The 27,507-nt window shown below is 40.9% G+C and overlaps 1 protein-coding gene across 3 annotated transcripts in view; it reads left to right on the plus strand.

The window, feature by feature from the left end:
- The first annotated feature begins 225 nt into the window (after positions 1-225).
- The window catches only part of AKT1 (AKT serine/threonine kinase 1), a 74,349-nt gene continuing 47,067 nt past the window's right edge, over positions 226-27,507 (plus strand). The window contains exons 1-3 of one of the 3 annotated variants that reach the window (XM_064162543.1): positions 234-316; positions 932-1,017; positions 6,891-7,066. In XM_064162543.1, coding sequence (XP_064018613.1) covers positions 7,021-7,066 — 46 coding nt within the window. In that variant the 5' untranslated portion in view covers positions 234-316; positions 932-1,017; positions 6,891-7,020. Of the gene's footprint in view, positions 317-931; positions 1,018-1,448; positions 1,468-6,890; positions 7,067-27,507 lie in introns of those variants that run through there. The other 2 variants (XM_064162463.1, XM_064162620.1) reach the window with 2 other exon arrangements.

Genomic DNA, 27,507 nt, shown 5'->3' on the forward strand with positions numbered 1-27,507 from the left:
CGGGGGCGAGGCGGAGCGGCGGGGAAGGCAAAGCCGGCAGCCAGAGCGGGCGTGTGAGCCCCATGGGCCGAGCGCCTGCGAGAGGGAGAGGAGGAGCCGCCCCGCCGCCCGCCGCCCGGGGATGGTGAGGAGGCGGCGGCTGCCGGGAGCCCAGTGAGGCCTTCGCTCGGCACCCGCCGAAGAGCCCGCCTCGCCAGCCTTCCCCTTCCCCCGCTCGCTCTCTCCCCCTTTCCCTCCTCTTCCCTTGCCTCCTTCCCCGGCTCCCTTCCCCTGCCGCCGCCACCCTCCCATCACCTCCTCCCCGGGCTCCAGCCATGTAAGTGACCCGCTTCCCCTGCTGGGAAGGGCTGGGGGAAGGAAGCGACGGGGCCGGGGCCTGCTCTCCGCTCGGCCGCGCCGTGCTCGTCGCATTGTGCGGGGCAGGCAGGGAAAGGGAAGGGGGACGGCAGCCCTCCGCCTTTCCCGGGCGGCGGCCGCTAACCCGCCTAGGCCGCGGCGGCAGCTAGGGGGGCTGTCCGGCCGCCCTCACCGGGCACGGCTGGGCTGCGGCGGCCCCGCGCCGGCCGGGCAGGGTGGGGGGGAGATGGGGGTGGGGAGGGGGAGAGCAGGCTGCGAGAGGCCCCCGGTCGGCGTCCTGCGGGCGGGCCTGGGGCGGACAGGAAGCTGTTGGCTCCCCCGGGGTGCGGTGGATAAGAGGGCGGCGGGGCGCGGGGGTGGCTCCCCCGGCGGCCCTCGGGCCTGCTCCGGCCCCCGCGGAACCACGGCCCTCTAGGGCCGGCGGAGGCTGGGGCTGTCCGGGAGCTGCCGGAGCATCCACCCGGAAAACGGGGGGTTATATATGTATATTAATAAAACTGGCAAATAAAGTTGCCAACTGTTCCCCCCTTCTCGCACTTCACCCGCCCCCATTTTCTCCCCTTGTTTTCTGTAGCCGCGTTGTGCAGCTCAGCTCCGCTTTGCAGACCACTGAGTGTGTGCCGCCGAGTGTGTGATTATCTCCGTGGGCATTTGGCATGTGTAGGTGCCTGTGCGGCGTTTGGACTGGATTTGTTTTTTTTTAAACTCGCATTTTGCAGAGCTGTAGGCAACTGTCTGCAGATGCCCACTTGCCTCCCCAGGTGAAATCCTGCAGTTATAGAAAGGTTCTTGGAGATTTCTGTGACTTTCTTTTTTTTTTTTTTTTCATCAAACGCATAATTATAATCAAGTGTATGAACGTGCAGAGATATTTAATATATTTTACTGACAGTGCTTTACAGATGCTAAAGCAGCTTGTACCTTATCGGTATTCTCCCCCTGGGGAAAGTGTTTTTCTTTTTGCTTTGTTTTCCTACTACCTAACATGTAAAAAGCAGATCCCTGATTTGCTCGTTCATTTTATTTATGCCACAGGAAGGATGTGCATGTCAAAATACGGTTATAAAGGGGAGTTACTAACACTTAATTCAGAAGAGTATTTGTTTACAGGTAAATAAATTTGACATACTGTGTGACTAGTAATTACTGCTGTGCAGTAATTAATTTCCTGATGACAGACACAACATTTTCTTGAGTTAACAGGTTTACAGATACCGTGGAAATACCTTCTGATTTTTAAAATAGGAGGGGTTTTGTTGTGTGTGATGTTTATAGAACTGTTTTTGTGCAGTACTTAATTTCCTGATGACAGACACAACATTTTCTTGAGTTAACAGGTTTACAGATACCATGGAAATACCTTTTGATTTTTTAAATAGGAGGGGGTTTTGTTGTGTGTGGTGTTTATAGAACTGTTTTTGGTGCACAGTGGTGATAAATCAAATTTAAGAATTGATCCAGTGTCCACAAGTAACTTCTAGCTCCAGCATTTACTTGCTGACTTATAAAAATGTCTTGCAAGTAATTATATTAAGAACTAAATAGTTTCACAACTGACTTGATTTGTTTGAGGACAGAACAAAAACTTCTGTTACAAATAGTTTAAAATGAGTTTAGATTAAATGCATCACAAGTTGGTACAGAAGTGCTGAGCAGAACAGTTCTTATATGAGCATAAACTGTGAAAGGACTTTTTCTTGTTTGGGAACATAAAGAGGATTTTGTCTGGGCTGTGTCTTGTACAGAGTATGAAGAAGTCTCTCTTCTGACATCACTTAGTTTAGAAACAGCTTAGTTTGCCCTGTCAAACTGTAGTTGTGGTTGCAGCTTGGACAGCTGGATGCTGTATTCTGGCCCCTCACCTGAACAATATTAATGTCTTTTCTGTTGGTGAGCAAAGACATGTGAGCACAAGTATTTTAAACTGCAATTTTGTAAACCTAGATTAAGCTAAGAAATTGAAAGAAAAGTGGATGTGGCTTTAGGGATTTTTGTTCACCACTTAGTATTTTCTTTATAGTTTAGTATCTGAGAAGCCTTTCAGAACCCTGTTGATAAGTTGCAATTGCTGCCATAAAATACCATTTTAGATGTGGTGTCATTTGACGCAGAATGCACAGTAGTAAACATAACTAAGTCATGACCCACAGTTCATTTTTGTAAAGTAAGCTAAGATGCTGGTACAGCCTGGTCCTTCTAAGCTTTCTTGAAAGCTGTCTGCCCAGATTTGATAACTAGGTCATAGTGTGAAGCTACTGCGGGCTTAGAGGGCCTTGAGTGCATTGGAACTGCTGCTGCTGCTCCCGCAAAACATCCAAGGCAGGATTTGCGTAATGCAGGAGATGTACTTCACTGGTCAAAGCCTGGTGCCTATCTGTATACTACACTTGATCTGGTGGCTGGGCTCTGTCTCATCTGCTCTGCTGAGTGTTGTGGCTAAAGTAGGCAAACATGGGCAGCTGAATCCTTTTTGTCTGGTCCTGCTGCTGAGCAGTATAAGAGTATGTGAAGCCATATAAGGCCCATGGTGTCCTGAAATCATCGCTGACTGCCACACCAGAGCAGTGGACATCAGTAACTGGTGGTGTGATGGGCAAAATGCTAGTCCAAGAGCATGCTGGAACCTGCTTTTGAGCCAGAGCACAGTCAACATGCCATGTGAAGACAGTGACAGGACTGAGGTTGTTTGATCTGAGCTCCTTCAGTCTCATTCGTACTCTCCCACTTGGAGATGATTACGATAGATGATCCTGCATCCTATAAACTTATATTTCAGCTTCAGCATTAATGGAAGAATTCCTTTTCTTCCTACTCTGTTTTAGAGTGTGAGTAGAGATGAATATAATATTTTGTCTTAGGAAGAGGACAGGGAGGACAGATTGATCTCTTGATGTTGCAGAGACAAAGTAAGCGTAATAAATACAAGACAATGAGAGGAGGAGCTCTAAGATGACCCAAATATGTGTAAGATGGTTCTGCTTCACCTTCTGTTGGACAGTTGGCTTGACTGACCTCTTAAAGCAGGTTTCACTGCTGCAGTGCTTAGGGAAGTGAGTTACCTCATTATTTATGAAGACATTAATAATCTTTAAGGTATTAATATATGTGTAAAACCAGCATCATTGTGATATGATGCTGGTGTCATGCCATTCATAATTTAATGCACTTAAGCCACGTGAGGAATACTTTGGTGCTGAAAAAGGTATTACAGAATTGCATATTGAAAAATGAGCAAACAGAGGCTGAGAGAAAAACAGAGTTGTTTAGCTTTTGACAGTGTTCAGTCATGTGCAGATACAGGCTGGAGCAGCCAGGTCATACTTACCTCAGATGCCCTCTGTCCACTGGGAACCATTCCTAGATGTCCATAAATGAGGATTCTAATAATTGTGGGGTTGTTTTGTTTAATTTTCCCCCCTTCCCCTGTAAGAATGTTATGGAAGAGGAACTTTCTCTGGTTTATACTTCTTCAGTAGTATGCTGACCTGCAGTTAACTTGTTCTTCTGTTCTGGGAAGTTACTCTTGCTGCCACTCTTCTGAATAGTGTGTTTTACTAAACATGTATCAGGCACAGTTTGAATATGTATTTTAAAAGAAAACAGGTAGAGAGGGCTTGCTGTGGTTGGAACTGTGTCTATGGACATCTTGTTGGACAGCGAGAAGGGATCCCCAGCTCATATAGTGTGAAGAAAAATTAACAAGTTCCGGGTATAAAATAAGCACTGAGGACTACTGTAGAGTCCATGCTTGCAAATTGTTGTCAGGGAACATTTAGTCTTTGCCCAGTTTGTTGTGCTATGATACTCAAATCTTCTCTGCAGGGCTCCTTTATAATACCCCCTTACCCCTCCACCACCTTCCTTTGAAGAAGATGAGCAGGTAAAAACACATCTCTGATGGCAGGGCTGCAGTAGCAAGCAGGAAGTGTTTCTTGGGTGGAAATCATAGAGAAAAGACTGCGCAAACTTTTTTGATACCACAGAGTGTGGGAAAAGTAGTTGAATTTCTTTGCAGATCTTCTGGGCTGTATTGTCATTGAAATTCCTATTATGAGATGACAGCATAGCCAGTGACCAGGCGGAGGCTGCCAAGTGATAATCTGGGCAAGCGTTAACCCAGAAAACAGGGAGTAACTTAGCTGCAGATTGCAGAATTTTGGGCGGTTTTGCTTTTTTCCTACTTTTAATAACAGCATTATCCTTTCTACAGACTAGTTTGGCTCCTGGCTTCCTTTTTAACGTATGATATTGAAAAGCATACCAATTGTTCAATGCTGCTAAATTGCTGAATTCAGAATGCAGAGATAGGTTGCACAGGCCCCATGTTCTGTTACAGCACAATGTTAGAAGCGTTAACTTTCACACCTGGGTGTTGTATTTCCAGACATAAACTGTGATAACCTTAGGGGTTTTGTTCAACACTTTGCAAATTGCTCAATGCTTAAATGAAGTCTCTAAATGAGGTCTAGTTTCCCTTTTACTTGGCCAAATAAGTCTAGCTTGCATGACTGTTGTGCATTGAATTTTGAAAGGAGAGCAAAAGCCTGCCATTCTTGTCAGATTCTGTCCTAATTGCTCTGGAGCTAAAGGAGTTTGTTCCAAGCCAGCTGTGGCTTACTGGTCACTATTCTGCAGCATATAGTGTTCTCACATTAGATAAGAAATGAAGGAATTCTTACGTGTCTCTTATCATAGAATCATAGAATCAACCAGGTTGAAAGAGACCTCCAAGATCATCCAGTCCAATATTCCAATGTAATTTTTTGTGTGTTTTACCTATCTCAGGTAAACATCTTGTATGTTTCTTGGAGTCAATAATGATAACTAGTGAGATATGTCAGATTTGTAATTTGGAAACAAAAGCACCCTGCCTTGTTTCTGCACAAAATTGAGAAAATAAAATGTTCTTGCAATAGCTGTGATACTGTGATATGCAGCAAAGGTTGCTAGACAAAGTATCAAGGGAGGGACTTCGTTTTTTCCAAGTCCATTTCTGATGACAATCATGGAACTTAAGTTTGACCTCCTTATTTTAAAGGCTACCCATTTCAGAGCACTGGTGATGAATGGTGCAGAGCCCCCTTGTCTCTGCTGAGGTTTCAGTTCTAGGTTAGATTCATTTTAACCACCTGTTTCTTCCACCTTGGGTGTATCTGAGTGAGTTATGGTGAATTAGCTGCTTTTTAATCTCGCTTCTGATGGATGGCTATCACCTGCACTCTCAGAGATAACTGATGCACACGTGCCTACTGCATGCAGAGATATTTTTGTTAGGTGGAATGTGATATCTCTGTGGTTGTCCAGTAAAAGTGGACTTCTTGGTTACTGCTGAGAATCTGTCACTGATTACATTTTTTTGACCATCAAAAGTAATATCAAACTGAATGGCAGTATGGACACTTCAGAGAGCACATAAGTCTTTAAAGAAAAACAGAACAGGTCTACCATAAGCAGGAAAATAATCAATTTAGAAAATATTAAAAGCTAATACATTTGGGAACTGATTACTTTCAGTGCGAGAGAGAAACACAAAGAACATTACTGTGGTAATCTGCTCTGAAATAGACATATTTTCAATAAAATGGCAAGTTTGAGCTATTTAGATAGGAACATCATCTCCTAAAACAGAGGGGTAAAAATCCTAAGTTGTACTTAGGTGTATTTCATTGTGAGAAAGCAGCAAGTTATGATGTGCTGAGGGAAGAGCAATGACTAGGATGCTCTAAGTGTTGATTTAGGATAATAAAAAATATCTGTCAGCTTATCTGGAATGTTTTGTATACCTCTAGGAGAGGCAGGAGTTACAAATATCCAACGGAGAGAAGACACATTTTGGAGAGTTGAGATCTGGGCAGGATTAACAGGATGATGCTGAAGGGAGGAAAATCAGAAGCAAAGTATTAGGATTTTTTTTTTTTACTGTTGGAGGTTTCTCTTGTAAGATGCAGCGTGGTAGTTGCTTCTATATATCAGGCTGTAAAGACAATTCTGGAAGGCTTTATAACAGGAAATATTTAAAACTGGACTTTGTGAAATATTCGAGGTTTTATTGTTTATGGATTCATACATTGACAGAATGGTTTAGGTTGGAAGGGACCATCTAGTTCCAACCCCCGCCAGTCATGGGCATGGACACCTTTCAGTAGACCAGGTCGCTCAAGGTCTCATCCAGCTTGGCCAGGAAGGGAGCATATAGCACCAGGGAGGGGGGGTTGTGGAAAGTGTTACTGGAGAGATGGATGTCTAACTGGGCATGGTCTTGCTTTCACTTCTAATCTGGTGATGCAAGTCTCTGCACAGTCAACTTGCTGAGAGAAGAAGCTGGACATCAGCAAATAACTGTTTGGTTCCTCCACCTGCAAAGATACAGAAATCCTTGTGAAGAGCTAAGCCCTGGTTTACATTTTTTAATGATAATTAAAAAAACCCAAACAAATCAACAACCTAGCATGAAGATTGCTCCCTGTTGCATCCCTTACTGTACATATACAACATGCTTCAAATTGATGATGCACTTCTCTTGATCCTTTCAGAAATAGCCGAGAAGGAGAAAACCAGAAAAAAACGTGAACGTCCCTTTTGTGGAACCTTCTGCAGGAGTTCAGGAATTTCAGGAGTGGTCTTCTGGTGTAAACTGGTTTTTCAAGAGACATTCCAGCCATTATGAATGAAGTAGCAATAGTCAAGGAAGGGTGGCTTCACAAACGAGGTAAGCGTCTTTTTCCTCCAGGACAGTGGATTGACTTTCTCTGGCAACGCTGATCTGCCTTTTATCAGTGTACCTTCAAATAGTCTGTTACTTTCCCATTCACCATGGTGTGACACAGCTTGTGAGGTGTGTGTGTTGAGTTTGTCTCAAGTTTGAGAAAACATGTATGGGTGAGTGCGTGTGTGTGTTCACTGAAAACTGCTATCACCATTTTCCAAGCAGCAGATGCAACTGAAGGAGATCCTAACTGAAATATTAAAGTTTAAAATGTAGCAGATTAATTTATTTATAGGTCTGTAGCTTTCCTTTTGGGGTTAGAACTGTCTCGCGGTGAATCTTCATCTGAACAATGAAAATTATGCCTTTACTTTGTGAGCAACACTGTGCTCTTGCAGAGGCTTGGTAGAGAATGTGCTGTTTTATTTGTGTCTTGTACCAGTGTCCTACTTGTGTTATGTTTACTTTTGGTACTGGTGTCGTAGACAGGAAGAATGGCCTTGAGTTTGTGCACTCTGCGTTTCTCTTGTACTACTCATGACATGTGGTTGTTGTAAAATGTCTTTATTCTTGACTGGGTGGCAAAACTGAAATAAGTCATGTGCACTGTGCTTTTTTGCATTCTTAAATGTTTTATTCCTAAAGCAGTGCCTCTGTTCTATTTTTTGGTGGTAAGAAGTGTTTATTTTCAAGTACCAAAGTCTTGCTTCTATATGGTGCTGTGATGTATCTGTTTCTTTGTATTCTGTTGTTTCTTGGAGAGAGCAGTGTTAGGTGCTTTCCATAATGTCTTTTTCTTTTGAGCCAATCCAGCACCTGTGTATTCCAGCAGTAGGTAAGCTCATGTGGTTCTGCAGACTCATGATTTTTCTAGGGGGTTTGCAACAACTTTCCTGAAGGTGCAAAGCTATAGCATAATTGTTTGTGGAAGAAAACAGAAATACATTATCATAACCTTGATAAAGGCTGATGGTTCTTTTGCAACAATGTGACGTTTCTAAGAATTTGGAGAACACGTTCATAATCCATGTTTTAAAAGGGTAGAAAAATACATTTCTAACAGCTAGATGCACAGCTTGAGTACAGTGTCTGATGCTTGATGCAAAAATGTGGAGATTTTTTTGTGCTGATTAATTTCAGAAACTCCTTTCCAGTCATTTTCTTCAGTAACTAACTTGGTAATCCTGGTGTACCCAGGCTGCCTTGTTCTGTTAAAATATTCAAGAATTATACAGGAGAAAGAAACACAGAATTATGCTTCCCATTTACATTCATCAATTAGAAACTCTTCAAAATATACCTTTTTAGTTTAAATGACATTTTAGTCTAACCATTGCTTTTAACAATTTATTGTTATAATTAATTTTGCACTTACCTGTAATGTAACAAATAAAGACTTACTTTAAGGAGTACAGTTCAGAAATCTGGAAGAGATAAAAAGATAAGAAAATGGAATTATGTTGTCAAAATGATTCAGAGGTGGATGTGCCTGAAATTTTAAACCAGTCATCAAGTATTTCACACTTGTATGTATTTACACTTGAGAATTGATTTTTTCTTGTTTCTAGGATTATGGTAAAGCTACTTTCAAGTAAGGAGACCTGTGGGGGAGTTCTTAGTAAGAGATGCCCTGATCTCCTGGTCTGTTTTTTTCCCCCCTTTTCCTTTTTAAAATTACCTTAGAGAAAGAGATTGTTATCTATGATGAATCTGAGATAGTATTATGATGAGACTATCTGATGAATGTATTTCCATTTCTAAAATGTTAACTCTGCATGTTTTGCATATTTGAGATTGCAAACTTGTGCCCTGATACCCAAACTGTTAAATGTATCATAGCATTTTTTGAATGCTGGGTTTCCTACTTTTTAACCTGTTCCCCAGTGCCTTTTTGCCTTCTTGGTATGCATGGTGACACCTTCATTCCAATTCGTTGACTCTGCAACTGTTAATTTGGTGTTGGCCATATGAGGAGAGTTTTAGAAATCAGTGTTCTCTCTCCTTCCCAGCTTGCCTGAGAGCTGAGCATGTCAGCTCCGTTACTCTCACGGGTTTTGTATCTGTTCTGGGATCAGTCAGAGAAAATAGTTATTTTGGCTGAGGGTGTGTATGTGGGGAATTGAGCCACTTTTGTGTGCTTATTTTTGGTGATGATTTCTTTTTTATTGCCTACATTTATTGCCAGACCCTATTGGGTTTGCTGGCTCTGCAAAATCAAGTGCTTCAGCCACAGGATGTTTCCAAAACTGATGTCTGATACTATGAGCTTCTGAAGTTAAGGCATAAACAGTAATTACTGCAGGGAGTGACTGCTAAAGAAGGATTTCAGATATAGGAAGTGCATATAATTTGTCTTATGGATCATTTATAAAACCAAAGGTTTCACTGCCTGTGTTTTTTTTAAAGATCCTAAGGCTTTCCACATGCAAATGTTTTAGGTAGTGACTGGCCAAGAGCCAGATTGGGCAACAATGTTCTCCCTACCTCCTAAGGTTCCCCCATAGCTTTGGTTGGATATTGTCTCTCTTACTTCATGTCCTAAACAGTTGTATAGCATGGCTGTGTGCAGTTAAACAGTTGCTACATCTCACCCCAGCAGTGGCTTAATTTTGTAGATTTTAATGATTTGTGTATGTATAAATCAGGCTGCAGAGTGCTCTGGAGCCCTTCTGGATGGCAGGTGTATATAAGCATAAAGCCATCATTAGTAGGAGCAGGTGTTTTGGCCTGGCAGGGAAATAGCAGGGTTTTCTAGAATTGAGGGGTTGTTTTCTTCTGTCAGCATGCTTTACATTTCTGTTTTTGTTTCCAAGATTGAAAATACAAATGGAGAAATGAAATTAAACATCGCTGCCTGGCTGAGAGCCCTTGGCAGTTCTGTCAGTCAGTTGCTTACAGGAAGTTCTACTTCCAGTAGTGCAAATGTTTTTGTGCGGGGGCCAGAGTCATCTCCATGGCATGTCTAACCTCAACCAGGCAGAAACAGGAGAATTCATGAATGAAGTTGTTTCGTGTTTGTTTCTTTTTTCTTTCTTCCCCTTTTCCCCTTTGGCAATGCTTGGTGGTGTTACTCCAGTCACAGTGAGGCGATAGACTCTTGTGTGAAGCCTGAAATAGTAGTTAAAATACTCTTTCTGTCCCAACACACAGAGAAAACATGAAGAATCTCAGACTTGGGGTGGGTGTGTTTTATGTGTATTTCCTGAATACCTAGTTCCCAGTTGTGTTACATTAATGGTTTGTTTGGTGAGAAAGGATGAGGGAAACAGATTGATGCAAAGGTGTTATAATTGTGACTGAATATGGAGGAGAAAAAAGGAAATGATCTTCCCAAATTGCTGCTTGTTAAGTTCAGAGATTGCAGGTTTTTTTGATGTATGTCATGAGTATCCTTAATTTCAGTTGTGTCTTGTGGAACTGTTTGGATAAAAGAGGTGCATGCCTGAGCATATTTTATTTACTGATGCATTTCAAAGACGTCATTGGATTTCTTGGCATTTTTCTTCTCTTGTCCCTATTTATAAAGGTCTTTCTATTGTCTTCAGTCTTCATCCTGTTTGGTTGTTGGTTTTTTTTGTTTTTATTTAAAGTCTTTCTGCAAGGCTAACAAAGAGGGGGATTGTGCATTTTGATATTCTGTCATCTCTGTCCTCCCTCATATGTCCGGTTTTCTTATTAGGGCATAAACTCCTATGGAAAAAGGAGTCTTTTGGAGGCAGAAAAAGAGGGGGAGGGAAAAATGTGCACTGGCATTTTAAAAAAGGAAACAGAAGTCTCAATTTCTTACTCTGAGAACTCTGAAGCAATTTGAAGCAGCAGGAGAGAGCTGTGTGTTCATCCATTAATATTTAGCTGCAAATGTGGAGCTACTTTTTTTGGCTTTGTTTTTAAATAGTGTATAAACACCATAGGGTAATTTTAGATGTGAAACCCAGAATGTGTCCTTCTGGGTGTCAATTTGTGTGGAGTTCAGGCAGGTAAAACTATGTGACTGGTTGGAACTCTGGCTTCTGAGCTTATCAAAATTACTAGAGATCTTTAAAGGAGAAATTATGCAAATGAAAGTTACTCCACTTATGTTAAGGAATTATTTCTGTAATGAAATGGAGTGATACAAATGTCCTAATAAAGAACCAGTAGTTCATTGTGATTTGTCTTCCCGTAGCTTCATTGCATGAAATGACTGCAGGATTCATATGTAAATGACAAGCCAAGAGTAGAAGCTCTTTTAAAATTTTCCAACACAGCCTGTGAATTTTAGCTTGTGTCTGAAAAATGAGCAGAGGTTCATACTTTCAGTATTCTGTTAATCAAAACAGGATCTTAAGAGGTATTTACCAGAAGTAAACTACTTTTTTTCCCCAGTGAGTCTATTGTGTTGCTGTTTTTCTTCACCTCTTATTTCTTCTGTCTTTTCTATTCTCACTATGTTCCAGGATTTTTCTGTGTGTGTGTTTTACTTTGGGATGTTTCTTATTTTTTCACCTTGACTTCTGTCTATCTCTGTGATGTAGCAGTGCACTTTTGTGATGATTTATGTAGCCAGAACTGTCAAGGTTCAGATTAATTCAAGGATTGTCTGGCTTTCGTGGTGTTTCAAAGGAGTGGCTGTGGCACTTGACACAAAAAATCCTAAGATATCTCTGAACTCTGAAGATGCCAGCTATAGAGGGCACAGCTGTTTCTGAGGAAAAACTAGGAGGAAGTGGAAAAGTAAGAAACAAGATTGGGACTGATCAAAGAAAGGGGAGAGGATATTTTAACAGAGGTAAGGAAGCTGATGCTGTTTGCAGAGCTGAAAGGTTTGGTTTACAAGGAAATGTGTTGCTCTCCTTATTGGAAACAAAAGATAAGCAGTGTCCATTTGTGGGGGTTTTTGTGTTTCTGTCTTTCAACACAAGGGGCAATAGTTTTGCAATGCCAGCTCTTGGTTGCTTTCATTTTGCTTGTTCTGTTCTGGGAAAAAGAGACTGGGGCGGAACCAGGAAATCGTCGACCAATAAATTTGACCTTGGTGGTAGGCAAGATGCTAGAGACATTAAGAAAGGATGAGATCACAAAACATCTGGAGAAATATGAGCTGATAATGGCTAGTCAGCTAGACTTTTGGAGGATAAGTCTCATCTGCTGGAATTATTTGTGGGGAGATCATAGGAAACACGCTGGATCCAGTACTGTAAAAAGTCTGCTTTGGATGAAAAGAAAGTCAGATGCTGAAGTTTACCTAGTACAGTGTACTTTGTCTTTGCAAGAGCTAGTGTAGCTAGTGGTTGCTCATCTTACTTCCACTGAGCAAAATACTTAAGTTTGACCATCTTTGTTCCTTGCCAGTATTGTTTTAGAAAAGTATTCCAGAACATTTTTTTTCATGTAGGAAACCTTGTTTTTTTAAGGCAGTTTCACATTTTTTAAGGGTAAAATCCAAATGTTTAATTTTTTCAGTAAAAATTGATCAAAAAAAAAATTGACTCCAATGCTTTTCCCCACCTTTTCTGCAAAATACTTTGAGTTCTTTAGAGAAGTCATGCTAGGTCAGATGTTTTTCTCTGATTTAATAAACTACCCTGTCTAGAACTTGTTTGCAAGTGACACCAAACACGCTATTTAAATGGAAAAGAGGAAGAGCTCAGATGTTGATGCCCACATTATGTCAGTCCTGGAAGTTAACTTTCATATTCTGTTTTATTGTACATCAGAATTGAAACAAACTAGGTCTCAATTTTATCTCTGAAAGTGGGATAGCATCATAAATTACTGTTACTTGTCTTCAAAAGAGATTTGAGAATGAGGAATCTAAAATGTCACAAGTCCTGTTAAAGTGAGCCTGGGAATGCTTGATACAGTGGATCATGCAGAAACTGCCTGCTTTGGCTTTGATCCTCTTTCTCAGGGTTCCTTCATTTTCAAGAAGAAAGCTAAGCCTGTGCACAAAGAAGTTGTCCACATGTAGTTTTCTGTTCTTTTTTTTTCTCTCTCAGTTGACATACTGGGAAGTCGTCAGGCTTGGGTTTAGGAAGGAAGAAAGATGTACTAAGTGAGTGTGCTGTTTAGAGTTAGAGTCAGTCTTGCCCATTGTTCTTGCAGGAGTGGTTTTAGGCAAGGTTCAATGACATGCATTTTAAATTTGGCGCCTTGTCCTGGCTTGAAAAATGTCTTCCCCTGCAAGCCCCTCTGTGGGTGCCAGAAGGTTCCTTCCCTAGCAGCATTCCCTGCTGGTGCTTCCTCTGCCTAAGCACCATCAGCTGCGCTCCTTGCCAGTCCCTGCACCTTCCCCTGCCTAAGCCTGCTCTGTGTTAGCACTCTTAGCCCTCAGCTTTACCATCTGAAAAAGTTGTTGGGGACTGATGCTCTTACAGCAGTGTTATGTTCACATGTAGACTGTATATCTTCTTTTACCCACTTTTTGTGTTACTAGTAATTCTCTTAAAAATTGGAGTGGTGGTTGGTGTCAGACTCATCCAGAAAGCAAACCTTAGTATGTGTTGGAAAGGGGAATTTGCTCAGTGTTTGAACATTGCATTGTAAGAGAGCGTTGTGGAAAACAAGCAAAGAGTAGTCAACCTTATGTTTTCTTTTCCCTTTTAAATATTGAAGTAACTGATTTACTAAGAAAAAAATGAGTCAGATTTTGTTTAAAAAGTTGTCTCTCATGGGGGGGGAAGATAGAGGAGGGATGATTATTTTCAGTTGCATTATATTGCAGGTACAATGTGTGTCTTAAAGGGGGAACAAAAACCAGGAAGCTGTGTGAGGAAAGAGGAAGAAAAAGAATGGAGAAAAAATAGCACCATATTAGGTGTGAAGTAGTGTGGTTCTGTGAGAAATATTTACTGCAGCTGAAAGGGGGAAATAATGAAGACTGCCTGAGTGCAATTGGAAAACAAGTTACAGAACTCTGGGATTATTCTCCCACCTCTCCAAGTTGAGCCAAAAATGTGAAAAAGATAGCTGGTCAAACAATATTGTGAAATTTGTCAATTTATTCAAAAGTGCATGGTCATATCTGAGGACAGCTGAGGTAAACAGTCATCACACTATGTGGGCAAGCCAGTTACTGTTTTCCTGAGTCTCTTGGGTAAGTTGGGAGAGTGTGTTTTGAAGTGCTGTCCAAACCCCCAGACCTTTGGTGAACTGCATGTAGACATACACTTTGGAGTCAGTGGTTCTGTGCATGACTACAGTGGTGTTTCATGCCAACATTGAGTGCACTATCTGAATCAGGGGCTAGGAAATCAGTCTTCTCTGCTTGTGTTTTACTAATGTACTTTAATGAAGACCATGGAGAGGTGGGTTTTGTGTTGGTTGTGAACTATGACCTTCATAGCAGATAACTTTTTGGAAGGGAGCTCCAGTCTTAGAATGGTTTGGGTTGGAAGACACCTTTAAAGATCATCTAGCCAATCACTTTTGCCCTGGGCAGGAACATCTTCCTCTAGATTAGGTTGCTCAAAGGCCCATCCAACCTGACTTTGAACAGTTTTAATGATAGGGTCATCAGCATCCTCCCTGGGCAACATGTTCCAGTGTTTCATCACCATCAACGTCAAGAACTTTTTCCTTATATATATAGCATATATATAGCATAAATCTACTTTTCTGTAGTTTAAAACTATTATGCCTTGTGCTGTTACCATAGGCCACGACTTCTCAGTTTCTCTTACAAGCTCCAATTTCTGTATTAAAAGACCACAATAAGGTCTCCTTGGTGTCTTCTCCCAGCTGAACTGGCATGATTCTTAGCCTTTCTTTGCAGGAGATGCCTTCAAGACAAGTGTTTTTATTCTGATATAAAAGTCTAACTCATGAGATTAACACCAGTGTTACTTGAGTGGACTTCAGGTGCTGCTGGAGGTCAAGGTTCCTTATAGCAATCATTCTCAAATTCAAGTGCGGCCTTTCTCCTTGTGGTGGCTTTATAAATCAGTTCCAAACTGCAGAAATCACAATATTTTGAAGTTTTGCCCCTTCTTTCTGAAGTGGAGGAGCTTGCTAGTCCTCATGATGCAGAGAAAAACTGAAAAGTCTAACTCGAGTGCCTTCTTCGCAGTTTAGACTAAGAAGAAGAAATAGGACTATTTAATTACTTTTAATGAAAAATCTCCAATAATAAAGGATTTAAAATGGTTCATAATATATGGTTTTATTTTTCTGAACTCGCAGCCTTAGCAGTATGCCCTGATATTTCTGCAGTTGTGTCACAAGAGGGGATCAAGAAATGTGTCCTGATAATGCTTTAGAAAGCAAGCAGTACAGGAGAATAAATATGGCATTTTCTGCAAGAGGCTTGACAGGCCTAATAGAAACACACAAGTGAAACTGTATTTGAACTGTTTTTTTTATGCATTGAACTTCAGTTAAAATAGATTTCAAGATTTAGGATGAAGAATGCTTCTTTAGGATTTTTGCCACGTGTTTTCATATGAGCCTTTGTTCAGGCCACGTTACAGTTGCCAATGTAATGCTGGAAAGTATTTGCACTAAGTAGGGTTTATGACCTGAAATACAAGAGTGTGCACTAGTTTGTGTTTTCTTGTCGTTATGCCTAAGTTGGAACTTCACAGCTGGGGTGTCAGCTGAACAAAACTGTTAAGCAGTTCAAAATTCATTGTCAGGCTGCTTCATAGTTGCAAAGTGGGAACACAGGATTTTATTTGTTGGTTGCTTTTCAGGGACTTCCAGGCATAGATTGTCTGGGCCTTTTTCTTCTCTGTGTGTTGTGCATATCCCTGCACCTGTCTGTGATCAGTAAACCTTTTATAAACAGGACTCCATTGCTAAATGAAAGTGTTTTCTCTGTAATGTAGATTTTGGGGAGTTTGTTTTATTAATTTTTAACTTTCAGTTGTGCAATCTCTCCTATCTTCAATAAGTAGAAACAAAATTTTGTGGTCACCAAGAGAAGTAAAGGCATTTATTTCTTAAAAAACTTGACTTAAATGTTTGGTTCCACAGATTTAGCTGCACTATATTATTCCACTCTAGTTGTGGTAGTCTCTTGTGACAGTGCTGGCTTTGGGGATTGGAAGTGGTTTTATAGGTGAAAATTGATTTCTGGACTTAGAGTAAAAATCCTTTGTCACTATGAAGTCAGTAATAAGTCATTTTCTGGTAAGTGTTCTTTGGGCTGCTCTGCCACTGTCTTCAGAAGACCATTCTTTAGACTGGAAGGTTAAATGGCACTAATCATCATGGCTTTCTCTGCAATATATTTTTTTTAAAGGTTGTTCATAGAAAAAATGTTTTGCTGCTTTAATACTGTCTTTGGGGATATGTTTCAGACAGTGAAGATGGCAGATAAATAGCTTTTACAACCTGAAATTTTCTTTACATCAGAAATCTTAATGATTTTAGGTTTTCGAAGTGTTCAGGCTTTCTTTTGTGATACAGTTACATTTGTACTATAGCTTGAACATTTGGAAATATATGACAGATTTATCTTCTAGTTTGGAAGTTGAGGCTGCCTTATTACTTGCATGATAGGAAAAATATTTATTCTAAATAGAAATTTGGGAAAAATCACTTTCTTGTACATGAAGAATCACTGCTAACTTGCAACAACAGCCTCCAGCTGACTTGCAGAGATACTGCCTATTGAACACTATGGTGACAGCTTGTTTCTGTCGTTTTCACAGAAGTTTATCCTGTAAAGTCAAGATATCTTGATCTGAGAGATAGAGGGAGATAGTTAAATTACATCATCATGGAAGAATACCAGCATACTTAGCTTTAAAGCCATTCAAGACTACATTGGCACCCCTTTGTTATACAGTGTAGCTGAAAACGAACTACAGCAATAATGAACCAATCTATCTAAATCACAGCAGCTGAACAACTGACTGTTCTATCTCAAAATGCAAATGCCTTGTGCAGAATGGTTCTAATTGTAAATGTTTGCTTAGTAGGGAATATGAGCCTTTTAGTTTGCAACAATAATCGTGAATACAAAGACCCACAGAATTTTAGGGTTTACATAGCTTGTCCCTGTTCTCATAACAATATTTCAAAGTCAGTTTTTTAAAATGCTCCATTTGGCTTTTTTCTAGCCAGTGAATAAAACTCTAAATGCTCAACCTCTAAACTGAAAGATAAATTTAGCTCCGTGTATTTAGATCAGGCAGGATTTTCTGTTGTATTTCTTTCAAATATGTAGTAAGGCTTTTATATAGCTTCAGATAATAAGAGGAAAGAGTGCTGACTTTCAGAGCTTGGATTTCTTTTTGCAGTGCAGAAGTGCCAAGTGTATTAGCATTTTCTTTGAGGTTCTAGTAAGGTGCCTCTCAAACAATTAAAATATTGCCATTAGGAGTTAATTTTCTAGTAAAACAAACAGACAATTCCCCCTCTCCGTATTCAGATCTTCATTCTTTGTTAAATTCTTCAAACCTGGCTGCTGAATGCAACTCATGAGGATGAATCTCTTGTCACCAACTTGAATAAATTAAAATAAGAAGAAGAAAAGGAAAAAGTTTATTGAGCTTCACTAGTTAAAAGAGAGAAAGCAGAAATATCTGCCTCCAGGGCTGTTTCTAGGTATCTTTTTGTTTAAGAAAAGACAGGTAAAACTTTGAAAGCACACACAAAGTGTGCATGTTTATGTTTCTGTTGGCATTTTGTGTGTTCTTTAATAACCTTCACATGTGGATAAGTCCTTCTGGGAAAAAAAAACAACAAACAAAAACCCCCAAACCCAAAAATGCAACCAAGCCCTCTGAAGAATAGGCCTTTTGTGACACTGGAGAAGTTTACTGTGCCAAAGTTATGGTAAGAATTTGTACATTTTGGCTGCTGGAGTGCTTCCTTCCCCTGCTAAGATTTTAATGTTGGAAACTTGAGAGTGTGGAATAGAGGCTGTTTTTTGGTTGTTGGATTGCTTTTGGTTTTGTTTTGTTTTGGTTTTTAATGACAATGCAAACATTCATTTCACAAACTAAACCACCCATTCACATGATGCTGTTGGCTGTATATAAACCCTGTTGATCTTGTTCTGCAGAACTCTTCCTTTATTGAGTTTCCTGAGTCATACAGAAATGCTCCACTGCTCTTTTCAGGGCTGTCTTGTGGACTTATCTGGTTCGACTTATCAGGGCTGTATTTGCTCAGATTTAGTTTTCCAAGTTAATGTCCCTGAAAGAAACACTTTTACTTGGAGCAAGACCCTCAAAGCTGGGATGTTTTTCTATCTATCTTTTTTTTCTCTGTGTGTTTAAAATACTTAATTCTGCTGTCTTGGAAATGTTTTTTCTTTTGCCTGTGTTCCCCAAATAAAGCTGAACCTGTCAGGGAAATGTTTGGTATTTTGTAGCTGCAAAACTGTCTTACTCTTAATTTCAAAGTTGTTTTGTCACACGGATCTTATGTTAAATGTTTTAATTTGTGGGTAGGCAAAATATTTTCAGATGAGTGAGTCTTGCAGAGCACAGTGAGCTGAGAGGATGCCGATAGATGCCCTGCTAGGTGAAGCTTTCTGGCACTGTGGGGCACAGTAATGAGCCATATAACACAGTTGACTTTTTGGAATAACCAGGGGCAGAATTCAAGTTCAAGGCTGGACTGTCATGGTGACAAAATATTTAGAAAACATTTTCTTGCTTGAAACAAAAGCTTAGATTGTGCAACACAAAATGCTGTCCTAGTGTAATAAATGATGTGTATTTCTAAAGAGATCTGTGTGTTCTCTGACCGTCGCCTCATGCCAGATTCAGCATGTTCAGGTAAAATAAGGCATTTTCCTCTGGGCTGATGCCTTTACAAGCTGGTTTAATTTTTCCCCTTTACACAGTGGGGCTGTGAAGATACAGCAGCTAAATCTGCCTTCACATTTTAAAATAACAGTGGACAGCCCTGTGAAAAACAGATGCAATGGGGCAGCTTCTCTTCAGCTGTGGTGGCTCAGTTACTTAAAAGTTACACCTTGTCATAGCCTGATCTGTTCCAGAATGAGCTCTAATCCTAGATTTGTTGATTGCTTTTACTGAATTAGAATGTGCTGTTCTTGCTGAGGTAGGAAACTTTTGTACTGTAGGTGTTTCATCCACACAGAGTAAGCGTTAGAGTTGGCAGATTTTTTTTATTTTTAATTTTTTTTTTAAAATACGTAAGTTTTTGAGATGTCCCAGCCTTACTGGTATCCACCTCTGACTTGAAAGGAGGCCAGAGGTCTGAAGTGGCTGTAGTACATTGTTCACTGGGAGTAGTATAAGATGATCTTAAGATGAGCAAGCCTGTGACAGCTGAGTGAAGACTATTAGCCAGCCATGTACAATTCAGTTCAGCGTAACTGTGCCATTTGGAGTTAATGTGTTTTTTTCCCAGACTAGTCTGTGTTTCCTGGGTAATACCAGTTGTAATTTTGGAGAAAAGCGTGCTTTTACATATATACTGCCTTCTCTGCTTTGAGCAGCAGGTGGTCAGATTTCTTTCTAAAATAGGGGCTTGTCTCGGCTCTACAGCAGCTAACCAGAGCGTCTGCTGCGACTCTATTGTTTGATCTACAAAGAAGTTGATGTTTTCAAAGTTGCTGCAGTTGTTGGAGTATGCTGTTGTTCCTGAAAAAGGAAAACAAAAGCAAAACGTGGAGGAGGGGAATATACTTTTTCTAAGGTTTGCATCATCTTGCATCTTTGTATGCTTGGCATGTAACCTTGTCCCATTCAGAGTGCTGCTCTGAACAGAGCAGAGCTCGTTCTTTGGGCTGCTGCTTTGTTGCTATCTAACTAGTTCCTCTTGCATTGAGCTGCAAACCCAGCTGCTTTTGCTTTTCATACCTATTTTTACCATCTCTAATTTGCTATTAAGATGTTAACTTCTGCCTCCACTTAGCCTAGCATGTCTGTATACTGTGACTACAACTTGAAGACAAGCAAACACTTCTGTGCTTTTTCTTGTGCTATCCTTTCACACTTGGGAAATGGTCCCTGTAAACAGCTGCAGTACTGCTTTATTATCCTCTTTGAAAGCTCTTGCTCCTTGTGTTGCTTATAAAAGGCTTTGATGAACTTGTAGTACTGTGACTGCTGTTCACTGTGGTGCCCAGTATTGGTTGCCCTGTTTTGTGTGTCTGGCCTTCCATTGTCCCTGTCCTGTGCCAGTAAACTCTGTAGAACAGAAACTGTCTCATTTGTTTTATTTATACAGCAGGTGATCCATCCCCAGATGAGTATCTGAAGTTGCAGTGCACTGCAGTAATACAGATCACTATGCTGTAGAAAGCTCTATCTAAATATGGGGAGGAAGAAGATTTGATTTACTGAGAGAATTTTAATGCATTTTTAAGAGTTGGTTTTGATGTGGGGGTTTGTTTATTTGTTGTGGTCGGTAAGTTTTTGGTTTTGTGTTCATCCTCTGACAGGTTACTGGCAGAAATGTACAAAAATCAGTACATACAAAGTTTTCTTCCCATTTCAAGGAATCCTTTCTTCTCAGGAACTGCTTCAGGCATATAAGAGTGGGCTACTTTACAACGACTCTTGTTGGTCTCTTGGAGAGGTTTGCTTACTTCCATGGCCAGGCTGGGTGTGCTTATGGCAAAGCCTCGTGTTTCTCAATTCAGGCACCATTTCAGAAGCGGAATGACACACAACAGGATGTGTGGTCGCAGATACACGCTACACTTCAGACAATTTATATACCTTTTTGGCCATGTACAATCCTGGGCTTTCTTTTTCATCATTCATGTGGAGGATCACAGAATTCATCTATCCTTTTATGTCCAGTACATGCACAGAATGTTTATTGCCGTTCATCGTTTTGCTGACTCTTAAAATCCTCAAAGCAGTTAGTTACTGGAGGTAAGGAAACTAAAATGAGGGCACACGATCAAGCAGATTTGAGGCTTTCTTTCTCAATTTTGATTTAAAAGTTGCAGTTTGAAGTTTTGTTCTGTTTTTCTATTATTTTTTTCCTCTATTAATTCTCCTGAATTACCTATGTACACTATTAGGATTTCTTTGTAGCATTTTGGATGGCCCTGCTTTGAGGTGAAAATTAGACCAGATCACCTCTAATGGCTCCTTACAGCATAAAGCCTTCTGTAACTAACTTGATACTGAGAACCTCATGGAAGGCCCAGGCTGGTTTTGAATCAGGGTAACAACCCCATTTCTAGAGGTGTTTTGGTTTTAGTTTTAATATTCCTTGTGATGGCTTTCAAACATGAAATAAATAGCAGTTCCTTGCCTATCAACAAGCTTTTTTTTGTTTTTCAGTGTTGGATGATCTATTCAAATACAGAAGTACGGATTTTTCAAGGAAAAGGTTCAAAACACGAACAAGTGTCACTAATTTACTACTTGTTAGTGTTCTGGGTCTATGCTTTGGAATTGAAAGTTGTTTTTTGTATTAATTACTAGAACATTTGGTTTACCAACTTGCTGTGTAGCTGCTGGGGGTTTTGCTTTCATTTGTCTCTTTAGCTCTTCTTGCTGCAAGGCTTGCTGTCAGATGGTAGAAATGTTTTTTAACTTCATCCCAGCCTCTCTGTATCATCCTTTTGCAATCCTGGTGCAGGATGTGTGCAGAACTCTCTGTTGTTTCTGGTTCTCTCCAAGGAAGACTACAGTTACTTTGTCACCAGTGGATGTTAAATTGGGTGCCTTGATGATCACCTTCAGCAGTAGTTTGGCTGTAGCTCCTCAATACTGACCACAGTGAAGGCAGTGTATTTAGTTTCACATTGTGTTGCTGGTGGCTGAAGTTTGCAGTGACAGCCCATTATGAAAGAGGCCTGAGCCATAAGGTTCAGTGTATCAGCTGTGATTGACATGATAGCCTACAGATAGTAGGGGTAAACCAGAAGCTAAGCGTGGCTGATCTGGTACCTTCACATAGCACCAACTCACAACTTTCTTCCTTTGTCCCAGTACGTACAGTGACCATGTTATCATCAAGCCTGTTTGGGATAATTTAGTAGTGGTCTGTCATCCTTTGGCTGTTATGATGAGCAGACACCTTTTGGAATTAGACTTGATAACATCAGTGATCCAAAGGGTGATGGATCTTTGCTGTTCGTTCCAGGGTAAAAGTCACCTCAAACAGTTGACATTCACAACTCTTTTGTGAATGCCCTTAAGTTGTAGAAGCTTATTTCACAACTAGTGCTGAGGATGGCTGCAACTGGAGTCCCAAAGGACAGAGTAGTAAATTTTGGACCTTATGTGACATTTCACATAGAGTAGAGCCTTTGAGGGCAGGGTTGAAATTTTGCTCAGGCAGAAATGAGAAACCTTGAGCAGCCTCCAGCCTCTGGAATTTGTTTTATCGAAAACAAGATTGTTGTGTGAAGTCTGGAGCCAAGGTCTCTATGTCAAACTATGTAGGAGCTGTGTTTAGATCCATGTCTGAAATGAGATAGCTGTAGTTCTAAAAGGATTTTTTAAAAAAATCTTGGTTTATAGCCTATGATCTCCAGAAGAGGTCAGTTCTTGAAGGATGCACAGCTCCACCTCCTCCTTGGGCAGCCTATTCCAATGCTTGACCAGGGTAGATAGATAGGTTAGTCCAACTGAAGACAAAGCATCTAGAAGGTGAAGAGGTAGTAGGTCTATTAGAATACCATCCTGGAACTGAGAATTGAAGCCAGTCCTCCCCTGTTCTGACACAAACTTCCTCCTATATGATCATCTTAGATAAGGTTATTTTTATCTCACTGTGCCCCAGTTCCCTATCTGTAAAATGGTGATAACAGCACTTCCCTACTTCTCAGGAATGTTGTGAGGACAAGTGCAGCTCAGGCTGTGGGGCTCTTGGATACCGTGGTAACTGGGAGCACAGATGGAAGAAGGGAAATGTTCTGCATAAAAGCTTTCTGTTCTTTAAGCCCAGTGGTAGGTTACATCACTGATTTGAGTGTGGCTTCCACTGATTTCATGGTTTGAGTTGTGCCATGTCTTTTTTTCTGAGTATTTCCTTGCTCACAACTGTAGGCATATCAGCAAAGCACTTAATGTCCTTGCTAAATGCTCTTATTTGCATCCCTGGCTGCAGGCTCTGAGAGCCCAAGAGCATGGGTGAGACTTGCTACTCGTGTGCTTGCCAGCATTGGCTGCTCACAGTGACTGAATGAGTATGTTCTTCTGGCAGCAGTTGCTTAGTGCGTTTCACAGACTCACTCAGACCCTGTAAGGAGTTAAAAATACATATGAATGGATTTTCACTTGTGGAATTCTAACTACTGTAGCAGTTACTCTGAGCAAGCTGTGGACTGCAGTGTGACCAGAAGGCGGCCATTGTCCTTGACATAACTGGTTAAATTTTGTAGAAACCACATCCTTTGTGTTACTACTGGCAACATAACATTCCTTAACGTTCGATTTCAAGTGGAACTTTATTACCCAGCTGTACATACAAACACGCTTTCTTCAGCAGAATTTCTGTCCAAAGATGCCACAGAAGGATGCAAACTTCTTTCTGTTTTAATGCAGACTTCACAGTGCTTGTCTGTATATAGTACAAGCAGGTAAGAGACAGGAAAACCTTTCTGCTTAGCATTTACATTGTCACATGTCTGAAGGGAAGGCTATGCTGGGTTGACTATTTGTTCAATCAAATCTTGCTCATGCAAATTGTAGCGTGTTTTGAGGAAGCTTTTTGGGCCAGGAGGGGAGGTAGGAGTGTACTTCGTTTATTGCTTACTCCTTGAAACATGTGGTTCACATCATCTTCCTTGCTCACCTGCTTTGATAAATTCTATATTTAGTTGTTTCTGCCTATCCACTTAAACAAGACAAAAATAACTTCAGTGTAATCCATCCTCTCAGTTCTTTTTTTTTTCTCCATCCCTTCCCTCCCCTTTCCTGCTGCTGGGTTTAGTTGTTTGGGAAGTGGTAGATTTTTTGTTTGTTTGTTTTGCTTTGTTTCCTTAAAAGTAGGGTTGAGGGGCAGGAGAAAACATCCATACCCTGCAATAAAATTGTTGTGAAGAGTATGCAAACTGTCGGGAACACTTCCTCCTCTCTTACAACATTTGCTGAGGGGTCAGAGTGTGTGCAGAGTGTGTGGAGGGAGGTGGAGCAGAGAGGTTGGGAAATGACTTGCAATGTGGCATACATCTGTCTGACAAAAAGCCAACCGTGCCAGGGGATAAATGGACAAACAAATAGAGTTTCAGTTCTGAACTTGGAGGTTGAACCTAAAGTTTGTGCAGGAGCAGCTCTTTAGATAAGTTTCCAATGGACCTTGACTCCTGCTGTGCAAATATGTAGTAGCCAGCACAGAGAAGACTGTCCTCTAAATCCCTGGTTGGGAAAGGATCTACACACAGACATTTTCCTGTGTCCCATGGTAGGCATTATATGGATTGTTATAAAATCTGACAAAAGTCAACCTGCTGAAACTCCCAGAAGTATTTCTTATGCATAACCCATTGACTCTAGTCTGAATTATTTAATCACTTCTTAATCTAGTGGTGGATGTTGGTTGTTTTTTCTCTATGTATTGGATGAAGAATGGCCACTGGACTTACCAAAATGTTTGCTGCTGTGTTATCTGAAATATTATTGTCTTCTACTATTAAGCTGATAGGGATTTGAGGGAAACTATTGTTTTGGTGAAACTGCTTTGAGATGTAGCCTGCCAAGTTCTTGTTTCTTGAGCTGAGTGTTGAGTGTGGTGCTGTTCCTGACAGACATACTGTCTGGAGACGTGGGGAGAGAGTGTTTGCGCTGCTCTTTCAACTTCAGTGATTTTTGTGTTAAAAGTGATGAGGAACAGAAAGATTGAAGGAAGACCCCTTAATTGATGCTTAAAAGAATTCAAATTGTCTCTTGATTAAAATTTTCATGCCTTTCAAAAAGTGTTTTGAATTTTTTTTTTTTTTTTTAGATTTTATTTTTGCATTCATATCCTGCAGGATAGAAAGAAGAAAGAATTGGTTTTGAAAACTGGTCATAATTATAAAGATTAAAAAATTCTCCTTTTTGACTCCCCTTCTGCAGTGTGCCAATGAAACCCCAAGCTCTGAGGCAGTATAAAATGAGGCAGCGCTGCCATCCTGACTTGTAGCATCCTGGGTGATGCAGCTGTGAAGGACAACTAATTGAAGGACAAGATCATATAGGGACTTCTGTGATGTGAAGTGTGTTGGGCAGTGCAGTGAAACCGCTAACCAAACTTTTCTTTCACTTGGAAGCTTAAATCTCAGTTTGCACCCCCAGGCTATCAATTTGTAGCAGGACTTGCTGCTGGAACCTGCCTTGCCACCTTGCTTCTGTGAAGTGGCATCCCAATGCCTTGACTCCTGTGCTTTCTCCTGTTCTAAAAGCAAAAGGTGCTTTGGTTTTTAGGAATGTTAATTCCTTACTTGGCAAGCAGAAATACACCCTCTCAGTGTTTGAAAAGGAGCGGGCCCCAAGTTGGGAGTGCACTTTTATGCTTTCAAGCATAGTGTAATCCTGTTAGTAGTCTGAGTTGTTGTGGTGGTACTGGGCAGGCCAGGCTGCCTTGCAGGCATCTGCTTCTCTGCCTATTGAGTCAAGTCAATATCCTCAAAATGGTAATTTTCACTGTAATGATGGATTACGCTTGCCACGGTTTACAGAATTTTGTCTTGTGTGTTTAATAAAAGAAAATAGATTCTAATGCTTATTATTTCTGAAGTCCGATACATCTGAACTAAAGCTCAGTGTATGCAAGACAAACTATGCTTTAATTTTACAACTGTCTGATGGGACTTTGCGATTTATTTGTTGTTACTTCCTTAATGATGTTGCAGTCAGAGGCACTGTTTTGCTAAATGTTGTGTAAAAAGTAAATTGTAGCGCAGCAGATGTTGGTATTTGGATGGATGTCGGTGCAATGGGGGGACAGCAACAGTCATCTCTGTCAGCTGTCTTCAGGCTCGGCAGGCCTGCTGCGTGGTTACTTTGGTGTGTAAAAACAGCTCGTTTTGCAACTGGGAAGTTTGGCATTACATTTGGCACTGAGCCATGTAACTGGGTTAACACAAGTGTTTATCCAGCAATTTTCTCAAAATCGGTAACTTGGAGAAAATGCTTTTTAAACTTCAGTACAAAGGAAGGGGGAAATACAGCTGGATCTTGTCTTTTTAAAAGGTAGCGATGTTTGTATTGCTAAACCACATTTTCTTTTTATTTTCCTCCCCACCCTTTATGTCTTTTGCTTTTTCTTCATCAATGGTTTTGCATCTTACTGTTTGCAGTTTGCTTTTTAAACATTAGAACAGGGAAGCATACCTGCTCAAATGCAGAGTGTATATAGTGGCATGCCTACTTTTCTCTCCATCCTGTGTGTTGTCATGAATTAGGTGCAAATAACTGAGGACTGCAAATTAAGCTATTTAATTGCCACCCCCACAGTTTGGTAGAAGTGGGAGCCCAGATCTGCAGAGCAGTTGATTTTTGTATGATGAATTACTGTAAACTTTACCTTTGAGTTAAGTACAAGAATCTCTGCAGGCCCTCAAGAATTCTTCATAGAACTCTTGTCAATATTAGACATATTTCTTTGTGAAAATAGCAATTTAGACTGCATTTTTAGTAAGGAGGGGCAGAAGAAAGCAGTGCTTTAGCAAAGCAGAGTCAATTAAAATCGGATCTTACAACTAAAACTAGGAACCTGTTGATTTAAGGTTCAGTGGGAGGATTTATCATAAGGGAGACATTTAGTTTTAGAGAAGGGAAGCTGATTAAACTTTGTAGCTTCCTCAGACCAGAGGGTGGGCTGATTCTTTTTGGCCAGCCTGACTTTAGAAGATCTCACTGTGGGCAGTGACTGCCTACGAACAAGAAGGGTCAGTGCAGCCATGTTGTGTACTCGTGGCCAGACTCTGTTAGCTCTAACATATGTACGTGTGTACGTGTACTTAAAGGATGTAGCTGTGCTATTTAAACTTGCTTTGACTTGGCTATGTTTCAAGAACGAGGTCCTGAATGGGGAGCAATACTCTGCCCATGGGCTGGGCACAACCTGCCCTTAGAGCTGCCCTGTTGCTGCTGGGACAGAATCAGTACCAGGGTGGGCACAGGAAAAACTAGTGTGACCTGAGATAAATTTCAGCTGCCACCTCTGCCTGCACTGCCTTTATTCTTAGCTGCCCAGCACCTTCTCTGTCCAGCAGAGCGCTGAGGATGCCTCATGCAGCAGACTTGTGTATACTACAGACTTCTGCCTTGGCACAAGGTGCCTCTGTCCTCCCCCTTTCTCCTCCTGCTCCCTGCTTGCCTTGCTGGCAGCAGCAGCAGGTTTTTCAGGGTGGCTTTGCTTGGTTTGACCCCTGGGGCAACAGAGGAGCCCCTAGCAGCTGCTGTCTGAGCTGATAGCATCAGATCAGGGACCAGTGGAAGAAAATGACGTAACCAGAGTATGCGCTAAGCATCAAATGACAAAGTGGGGTTTGCATGCAGGTTTTTCTGTACATGTGTATGTACCTTCCACTGCAGAAATTCCTAAGGCATGAACATGGCCCCAGATGACCTTCTTCAAGAATGTTA

This window comes from Pogoniulus pusillus, chromosome 1 (genome assembly GCF_015220805.1).
Source record: "Pogoniulus pusillus isolate bPogPus1 chromosome 1, bPogPus1.pri, whole genome shotgun sequence".
Taxonomy (NCBI): domain Eukaryota; kingdom Metazoa; phylum Chordata; class Aves; order Piciformes; family Lybiidae; genus Pogoniulus; species Pogoniulus pusillus.